The 10,337-nt window shown below is 41.9% G+C and overlaps 1 protein-coding gene across 1 annotated transcript; it reads left to right on the forward strand.

Annotated features, from left to right (window-relative positions):
* Nucleotides 1-5,412: 5,412 nt before the first annotated feature.
* On the forward strand, nucleotides 5,413-9,372 carry LOC143550719 (auxin efflux carrier component 4-like). The gene is made up of 6 exons (XM_077041320.1): nucleotides 5,413-6,475; nucleotides 6,540-6,759; nucleotides 6,883-6,968; nucleotides 8,873-9,030; nucleotides 9,137-9,213; nucleotides 9,306-9,372. The coding sequence occupies exons 1-6, from the start codon at nucleotides 5,413-5,415 to the stop codon at nucleotides 9,370-9,372; spliced, it is 1,671 nt and encodes a 556-aa protein (XP_076897435.1).
* The last annotated feature ends 965 nt before the right edge of the window (nucleotides 9,373-10,337 follow it).

The raw sequence follows: 10,337 nt of genomic DNA on the forward strand, positions 1-10,337 counted from the left end.
TCCCTGATGGCTTGTATCCGCAACTGCGGGAACAGGCGGGGTACTTCACCATTGGGAGGCTTTCCCTGCGTGTACAGCTGGCGTACTGCGCGTAAGGTTCTCTGAGCATGGTGGGTCCTGCTGGAGCAGTTGGTCGTTGCGCAGACGTCCCTGTTCAAGGTGAGTCTTGCGGGTCCAACTGGGCTCTGTTGGAACCTACCTCTTCAAGTCCCCCCAGTCCAATGTTCTTCTCATGAATTATTAATAAGTGAGGTGAACTTTTGGACTTAGCAAGGGGTTTTGAAAAGGGGTTTAGTTTTTAGGTTTTCCGTGGTGATTCTTCCCGCGGTTTTCCTGATGTCACGCAGAAATTCCCGACTTTTCTGCTTGATCTTAGGGTATGAAGCGGGTAGGTTTGTAACCTTCTCGCAAGTCGGGAGCGTTGAGTCCCACGTGTGGATTCTCCATGGGGTTTTGGTAGTTTTCAACATAGTGATCAATTATGCTAAAACCACCAATTCCGTCTTGGAGTTTCAAAATATAGTTCTCGACGTTCCCGTCATGCGGGGATGTTATTCCCGTTTCCGCAAGCATGGTCCAGAAGATCCTTCTTGGTTTGAATTCCCTGCAGAGTGCTAAGTATGTGAAGGGTTTTGCCTTGACACTGTACCCGCACCCGTCTTACGGTTACTTTATTCCCAAGGTATTCCTGGTGTCAATTCCCTGCGGGTGCTAAGTATGTGAAGGGTTTTGCCTTGACACTGTACCCGCACCCGTCTTATGGTTACTTGGTTACCAAGGTAAGGGGTATTTTCCCGCCTACTTTTGAATCTTTTTTGAATTTTTTTGAAATTCGAAGAGTTGGTGAAAGGATAAGAACAGTCCAAACCTCTGAAACGTCGTGCGACGGTTTCTTCTGACTGTGTCAGGACTTGCGGGAAGTTATGGTGACGTGACAGTACATGGTCATTCCAGACGCCTTTTCAGGCGCGTGGGCGCGATTTTTCGGGCGCGTGGCCGCGAAATTAATGGTACGCGTCCTTTCAACAGCCGTTGCCAGCTTGCTTTTTGCCACGTGTCATAGTTTCATTGCACCTTCGATTTCTCTCTCTTCCGCATTAATTTCATCGCATTAATTGCGATTAGTATATAAAGGGGGAGAGGGTTCTTTGCAATTCACACTTTCACTTCTCTTCATCTTTAACGATTTCCGGCGAATACTCTCTTTTTTAGTCGAGCATTCTCTTGAAATCGTTTTCTCCATCTGCAAGATGTCTTCTCACGATGTCGAAGCTACAGCCGATGACAAGAGTACTGCTGGTGAGTGCCAGTGTGCTCTGCCTGTCGATCTGTATCAGTACGTCGTCAGGAAGTTCATGCTCGAGTCTCTCGAGCCTGAGTTTCCTGAACCCCATCAGACGGTGTACGATGCCCCCAGAGGCAAGATCGGGGTATATGCTGCATTCTTTGTTTATGGGAATCTTAGGTTCCCATTGACAAAGTTTGTGTACCGTGTCCTGGAGAGGCACGATGTGCACCGGACCGAGGTGCACCCGATGGCGATTGCCAAGATTCGGCACTTCGAGTGGGTGTGCCGGATTCTGGGCATTGAGCCCTATGTTGACCGCCTGATGACCTTCTACTCTTGGAGGTGCATCCAGGGGTGGTACACCCTGATAACCCGAATCAAGGGTTTGAAGATTTGCGCAACCGAGCGCAGTCTTCGTTCGTGGACGAGGGAGTTCTTCTACCTCTCTGCTCGCGCCATCCCCCTTGCCATGAAATTTAAAAATGGGCAAGCTCTCCCAAGCCTTCACGCCTCCAACTACCAGGAGGCGGAATGGTTCTCGAAGATATCCCGGGTCCAATCTCCGGTTTACCGGTTTGCGGAGTCCGGGATGGTGATGCTCGGGATGAGCCGGGTGTGGAAGGATGCGGATGCGCGAAAGATCCCAATCGTCCTCGAATACGGTTCGAACTCTGTTCCTTATGGTATGCTCTGTTTCTTTTTGTTGATTTAGAATTTCTTCTAACTTTTTTCCTGTTTATTTCAGAGGGGAACGACTTGCAGTCGCTCCTGCATCCGCGGGAGGCTGACAGTCCCGCCCGGATGGGTACTCGCGCTCTAGACGAGAACGAGTTGCCCATCCTAGAACAAACGGCGGATCGGTTTGTGGAGGTCTACCCGCTAGGCCACGAGATCCTGAGCGCCAGGCGGCCAGGTAAGGCGTTATTCGACCCTCGACCCCTCAATGTTGAAACCTCTGCTGGAATTCCTCTAATCTTATGTTCTGATGAGGAATCCGCAGATGGTCCTCCGTTGGTGCGGAAGAAGAAGGCTGCCGGCGGAAAGGGGAAGGAGAAGGTGGCCTCCACTGCCGATCCGGTGCCTCGGTCCGACTCCGAGGCCGAGAGCGAGGAGGTGGCGGGGAACCCCGGCGGTGAGAAGACCACCGCTCCGGAGGCTGTGACGACTGTCACCTCCGGAGAGCCCCGGATGACGGTGAGCGGCGCAAAGAGGCCGGCTCCATCGGGTTCATCCTCGCCTGTCCGTACTTTCAGGCTCAAGAAGACCCGTGAGTACAAACTTCCTTTATCTTTAACTTCATAGTTTTTCCATCATTAATACTTATCTTTTGTGCAGGCGTGGATGTTGACGCATTCCAGGGTGGAGCGCAGAGGAGTACCTCCCCGCCGATGACGGTAGGCTTGGTCAGCCTACCTGAGGCGACGACCCAGGCGCCTGCGCCTGCTTCCGCTGGTTCAGTTGCTCACTCCTTTGAGCCGACTGTTCCAGCTGTGATGACGTCACCGCCGGCTGTGAGTGCTATTTTTACAGCATCTTTCACCGAGCCGGCGGTTACTATTGCTGCGGATTCCGCAGCGGCGACCGCGGCGGCTGTTAACATGCCGCCTCCGTCATCGGCCACGACGGCCGATCCTTCAGGTATGCCCGGGGCTTATCGCCAACCTCTGCCTCCTTCCCATCTGCCTGACCTCTTTGATGGATTTCCGTTGGGTTCAGGTGATGGGTTTGGCGGCTATCGGCCTGTTATTGACCCTACAGGTGCGTTGGGTTCTTTTGGCCTATTTTATATATTTTTATCATCTTTTCCTAACTGCCTTATGTTTTTTTGCAGTGTCGGATTCCAATGAAGTGTATGTTCCACGATGGAACATCTGCCGAGGAACAACCCTTCGCACCCCTGTGGAGTGCGTGGAGTGGGCTCGTCACGCTGCTCCCAGTGGTGCGTTGGGGGAAGCCATGGCTAGCTACCAGGAGGGTAGGCTAACCAATGAGCTTCGGGTTCTCCTGGCCCGGATGCAGCCGCGCGTCGAGCTGCTTTGTCGTGAAAACGACAAGTTAAAAGCAGCTCGCAATAAAGAAGTAGCTCAGGCGCGGGCTGTCCGGGAGGAGAACCAAAGGCTTACCGCAGTGGCTGCGGAAAAGGAGAAGGCATTCAAGGCCCTCGAGGTTGAAGTTCAGGCCCGGCTCGAGGCCCGTTCCAAGGCTGCCCAAGCTGTTAATGAACAGCTTCGGCTGGCTAAGGAAACTGCAAGGAACGCAACCGAGAGGGCCACCAAGGCTGAAGCTGTTGCTGAGCCTCTACGCGTGGAGAATGAGGAGCTTAAGGCCAAATTAGAGGCTCTCCAGCAGGCTCATACTTTAAAAGTTGGGATTATCAGTAGCCAATTCATTAGTTGGAACCAGCAATGACCAAAAAACAATAGTTGAGGTCATTAAAAACCAATATACCTAATTATTATAAGAAAAATCTATATAAAAGGTTATGATAAAATGCAACTATTATATTTGTGAATACTAATGGATTGTAAAGAAAAAGAAAAGGTTTATAAAGGAGGGATGAATTGCTTATGTCACCAAAACAGGTTTGTAGTCGTTTTGCATCAAAGATGCTCTGCTCTGGGAATGGTCTTAGCGGGTGTTCATGAGGATGCTTGCAACACTCGTGGTAGTGAAGCGTATATTTGTATGGGATATAATAACAAAACTTTGACAAACTAATGAGTCTATCTAGGGCTGTCTTCGATAATTTAAATGTCTCGGCCGAGCTGAAATGAATAGACCCTTAGGCTATAGAGGTGCACAAATAACCCGAACCCGGAACCGGGTTTTTTATATCTGGGTTTTTAGTACCCGAACTCGTACCCGACCTTACTCATAGGGTACGGATAGGGTATGTATTTCAGTACCAAAACCCGTACCCGAACCGGACCCGATTTGTATCGGCTAATACCTAAAAACCGGAACCGATTCCATACCCGGAACCAGGTTTTTCTAATATCCAAAACCAGGTTTCTCAAATATCCAAAAAATACCCTTAAAAAGTGCAGCCCCTTAAAAAAATCCAATCTATACCCAAAAATACCAGAAAAAAGCCAAAAAAAAACCCTAAAATAGGGTTTTTTCAATACCCGAAAATGGGGTATTTAAATACCCGGTTATATACTCGACACGAACCCAATGCATATGGTATGGTTTTTAGAGATAATACCGGACTCGATCCGGGTATTGCCAAAGACTGATTTTCTAATACCCGGTCATACCTGAACCCGGTTTTATACCTGGAACCAGGCATTTAAAAAACCTGATTTGTGCACCTCTATCTTAGGCCCCAACGAGTAACGAAATATAAAAAGACCTGTAGGCCCAATATCCCAAATGAGTTATGGGTAAAAAATGATTAGGCCTAATTTCTAATAAAAAGATTAAGATTTGTACCTATTTTTATAAAGAAAATTTTAAAAAATATGTAAAAGTTTATATATAAAAAAATATTTTATACCCCAAAAAATTAAGTGTCTCGGCCGGTTGTCTGAGTTACCCTACCCAAAAGCCGGCATTGAGTCTAACTACACTTACAAATAACGATGGCGACTAATTTATATAATGATATGTAAGGATTTTGAACTTGCTGAACGTATTTGCAAATCCACCATGGGACAATGCCGTATGGTTAGTCTTTTTTCTTAATTTGGGTATATTTAAAACAATATCTTTCTATATAATATATTTTTGGTAGATACTTTAAAGACTAACTTGTGGGGCACGTACATGAATGTACACACTAATAATTAATCCATTGAAACATAAAATACGTGTGTAAACATTAATCCTCCAATAATAAATTTTCTACTTAAATACAAATTCGCATTAATTACCATACGTTGTATGTTAAGAACAAAGTAGACAACTTCCACAAATTCATGGATACAAAGTTAATAATCATTTATTATAGCTACAAACTTTTTTGCAAAACCTTGGTCAAAACTTAGACATGATCAGTCAACGACTTATGTGTTCAGACGTAAACGAGTACGATACGTATCCACAAACACACACAAACACATTATATAAGTTCACACATGCATTCTCTCTAAAACACTATACCCTTTATCTACATTGTAAAAATGATCACCGGAAAGGATTTTTACGCGATCGTGACCGCGATGGTGCCGCTATACATCGCCATGCTTCTCGCTTACGGCAGCGTTCGATGGTGGAAGATTTTCACACCCGACCAGTGTGCGGGTATTAATCGTTTTGTCGCCATATTCGCTGTCCCGTTACTGTCTTTCCATTTCATCTCCATGGGTGATCCTTACGCCATGAACTTCAAGTTCATCGGGGCCGACAGCCTCCAGAAAGTCATCATTCTGTTCGTTCTAGGCCTCTGGACAAAGTTCACAAAATACGGAACCTTTGAATGGATGATCACCCTCTTCTCTCTTTCTACTCTCCCTAACACGCTCGTGATCGGAATACCGTTGTTAACAGCGATGTACGGTGAGCGTTCGGCCGCGTTAATGGTTCAGGTGGTTGTCATGCAATGCATTGTGTGGTACACTTTGCTTTTGTTTATGTTTGAGTTTCGTGCTGCGAAAACCCTAATTATGGAAAGGTTTCCAGGCGCGGGAGGTGATATTGGCTCGATTCAGGTCGAATCCGATGTCGTTTCACTTGACGCGCAAGATTTTCTTGAGACATCCGCGGAGGTTGGGAACGACGGGAAGTTGCATATTACGGTGAGAAGGTCGAGTGCGTCAAGACGGTCGACCGGAGTTGGCTCGCTTACCGGTGTCGAAATTTATAGTGTAAGTTCATCCGCGGTTCAGTCTCCGAGAGGTTCGTATGTGAACCAATCGGATTTTAATTCTGTTGTGGGGTTTCCTGGGGGTCGGTTATCGAATTTCGGCCCCGCGGATGATGTGTACTCGATTCAGTTGTCGAGGGGTCACACCCCGACCTCTCGACACTCGAATTTTGAAGATGAACCGGCTCGAAGGTCTCTCAACATGACGCCATATTTTAGCGTTACAAAAGACCAACAAGCACCACCAATGAGGCTGAATCATGATGACCACATGTTTGGTCGAAGCTCTAGCGCGCCGGTTATTGCAAAAGGTGGCCGCGCCCGTTCGAAGCTCCACGCAACGACGGAACAACCGTCGCGCGATCTTAGCAAACTTGGAGGTAAATATATAGCTGAATTTTTTTATTTTTTTTCTTACATAATTTGTCCGAGACATGGTTGTAGAGTTGAAAGAAATTGAAATCGAGATAAGCGGGGACCAGGAGAGGACCAAACTGGGTGTCGTGGAGCACCAGCCCGACACAAACCAAGGGCCCGGGAACAAGATGCCGTCTGCGGGTGTGATGGCCCGGTTGATACTGTTGATGGTGTGGCGAAAACTGATAAGGAACCCTAACACATACGCCAGTCTCATAGGCTTAGTTTGGGCTTTGGTGTCCTACAGGTGAAACCTTAGTTTGTTTTTCATTTAAAGGAAATAAATTTATTTTGAAAATTATGTTAGTAAAGTTCATCAAATTAAAACAATAAATTAAATCGTTTCTTTAACAGAGTATTTCTATTACAGGTGGCATTTGAAAATGCCAAAATTAGTAGATGATTCAATCTCCTTGATCTCCAAAACTGGTCTTGGGATGGCTATGTTCAGCCTAGGTAAGTTATTAATGCATTGGTTTTTAATTTAAATTTAAACCATATACATATAAAATAGATATATGCTTATATTTGTACATGTTTATGGATGAGGGCAAAAATATATACTTTTTTTAGTACACAACTTTTCTTTTTATTAGAGAATGGGCATGGCAAGAAAAAATGTTACTTTTAGTCTAACCCAAATAATAGTATCTAAACTTAATTTATCTCAAAATATATATACATATACTTATATAAAACCATCTATATGAAAATATCTCTTACCTTAACAAAATATAGGTGTTATGTTATCTTACAAAAGAACTTGTTACAAAAATTATAATAATAAAAAGGGTTAAAGATAACACACCAATTTTATTACTTAAAACTTAGACTATAAGTTTACATATAAGAGTTTAGTTTGTCACCATATTGGAGTAATAAAGCCCGACTACACATAAAATCGAGCTCCATGACATTTTTATATACATATTTAACCTTTTGTTTTCTAATGTTTTTGTATATTTGACACTAAATAATATTTAACTTTTTTTAAACATTTTATTAAACACAAACAAAACCATGGTCAATATACACCGTCACGTTTTTTCGTTTCAATTTTGTTGTAAGACCCTTTTTTTGGTTTTAATTTTATTGTAAGATCCCTTTTTAAAATGTCATATGCTTTTGTTACTGTCGTAAATTATAATTTTAGCTGTTATAAAAGGCGACATAATGCCAAAAAGTTTAAGAACAAAATCAATTAATCAATCAATCATACCCAGTAAAATCCCACCGACAGCAAAGCTATAAGTAGGGTCTGGGGAGGGTGGGATGTAGGCACACCGTACCTCTATTCAAAGGAATAAAGAGGTGGCTTCCAGAGAGACCCTCGGCTCTAAGTACATGTGTATGAAGCAAAATAAAGGAAATCAAAGTTTAACAGTTATATAAAAACTACTACTAATTATAATAATATTAATAATAAGATCACAGTTTAACAGCTATATAAAAGCTAATAATAATTATAATAATAAAAATAATATATGTAAGGGAAATACCATTATGGTATGTGACCTAAATAAGTTAAGTTTAAGAACAAAATAAATACAATAAAGTTGTTGGGTTTTTTCGCAACAATATTGTCGAGGTTGTCCCTTAGGCTGAGGGGTGTGGGCTTCAACGGGGGCGCTAGAGCCCCTCCGCTCGCGCCCCCAGGCGCTAAAACCACACCACCGGGGCGCTAACGCGAAAAACAATGCAGGCATGAGCTGGTTAGCGGGAGAAGAGAGAGAGGAGCACATCTTTTGAGGTATTTTGGACCGTTGGGAGCCGAAAAAAACAAAAAAAATATATATTTTCTATATAGGTTTACGGAAAAGAGCCGTTGAGCTCATATTAAATTAAAAAAAAATATTTTCTTAAACTATAAATATATACCTTTATAAAATATACTTCATTTCACAATTATACACCTTTCCTCCTAAAATCCTCTAAAAACTAACACAAAAAAATGTCGTTGTTTGAATATATTTATAAAAAAATAAAAAATAAAAATTTTCGCTGGAGCCCCTGCTGGAGCCCCTCCACACCAGGGGCCAGGGCTCCAACGGGGGCTCCAACAACCCCCTTATCCAGTTTCTCTCTCTGCCACACATCATAATATTATTGGTTGGAGCCCCCACTAAAGCCCCCATTAAAGCCTCCCACACCCCTCGCCTTAGTTATATGCACTTTATGCTGTCATGTGATTGAACCGGCATGTGATCGAATCCTGTTTTGTTGTGGCTGTCTCTTAAAGTTCTAGACCTTTAACGGTCATACGTTATATACTTTTTTGTCGTGTTTTTAATCACTCTACTTTCTTGATTTGCTCCAAACTTCCCCTTTTTTTACTTAAAAAATAACTATCATGTTTTAAGGTTTGTTTATGGCGCTTCAACCTAAGTTAATAGCATGTGGGAAGTCAAAGGCTATGCTTTCTATATTAGTGAAGTTTCTGATAGGACCGTTGGTAGCCGCGTTGTCTGCATTTCTGGTTGGCCTTCGCAGTACCCTTTTTCGTGTCGCTGTCGTTCAGGTATATGTTCCATTAACGCGTTCTTGCAGCATTTATAAATGTTTTAAGTTTGTATAGCTCAAGACTAGTTTTGATCTGATATTCGTTTTTTTATGTACATTGGTAGTCTACACTATCAGCAGGGATTGTACCGTTTGTTTTCGCTAAGGAATACGATGTTCATGCAACAATTCTTAGTACTTCGTAAGCATATATGATCCTCATAAGAAGGGGTTGTATTCTAGTTATTTGTTTGTTTATTTGTATGAACTCATATTGAACTTTGTTCGTTTCAGGGTTATCTTTGGAATGTTGATAACAGTGCCCATAACTATATGCTACTACATCATTCTTGAACTCTAGAGATAAATAGATAAGCATACAGAGTTTTTGATGAAATATGTTGGAAGGATCTACCAAATGATGACTCTTGATGAGTAGTAGAATTCACAAGGTGATCTCGGATGAAGATATATAACATCTAGGATATTTTGTTGTAGTTGATTTCGTCTATCTACTAAAATTCCTTAGTTAAAAGTTTTATGACTGAGCTATGCGTCTTAGATTTTTTTTATTCAAATCGATTACCAAATTGGGTTTTGTATGTTATATATCAGTTTATCAAAGATGATGCTATTAGAGTGGTCTTGACGACATTTATGAGAATGTTTGCAACACTTGTGGTAGTGAAGTGGATGGACTATGGAGGGGAAAGCGAGGGAGATAATTTATTAAAATTTTCTAATTTTGTAAATAGCAAAACTTTGATAAATTGATGAGTGTAGTTACAACAGTTATACAATGCGTCTAACATATATAATGATGTGTAAGGATAAGAATTTTGTTCTTTCCAGCAGAGTTTATGCTAAACGTATTTACAAATCCCTCTTGAAAAAATGTCGCATGGGCATCCCCCAACACCCCCCCCCCCTTCTCCTTAAATTTGTTATATTTAAAACAATACTCTTTCTAAGTATACTAGTTTGTGGCTTGTCTATTACACGGGTAATTGATGAAAATTTTAAATTTTAACCTTTAAATGAAATACAGTTAACAAAATAATTATATATTGTTAATACAATTATAATTTAGATTAAAATTACAATAATCATATATACTAGTTTTAGTAGACAACTTTTTTTAAGAGAATGGGCATGGCAAGAAAAAATTGTACATTTAGTCTAACCCAAATATAATATCTAACCTTTATCTCAAAATATACATATTTTTATAAAACCATCTATATTAAAATATCTCTAAAAATTACCTTAACAAAATATAGGTGTTATTTTATCTTACAAAAGAACTTGTTAGAAAAATTATAATAA

The sequence above is a fragment of the Bidens hawaiensis genome, unplaced genomic scaffold (assembly GCF_021521415.1).
Source record: "Bidens hawaiensis isolate Kalapana, Puna unplaced genomic scaffold, B.hawaiensis_p1.1 tig00016131_1, whole genome shotgun sequence".
NCBI lineage: Eukaryota > Viridiplantae > Streptophyta > Magnoliopsida > Asterales > Asteraceae > Bidens > Bidens hawaiensis.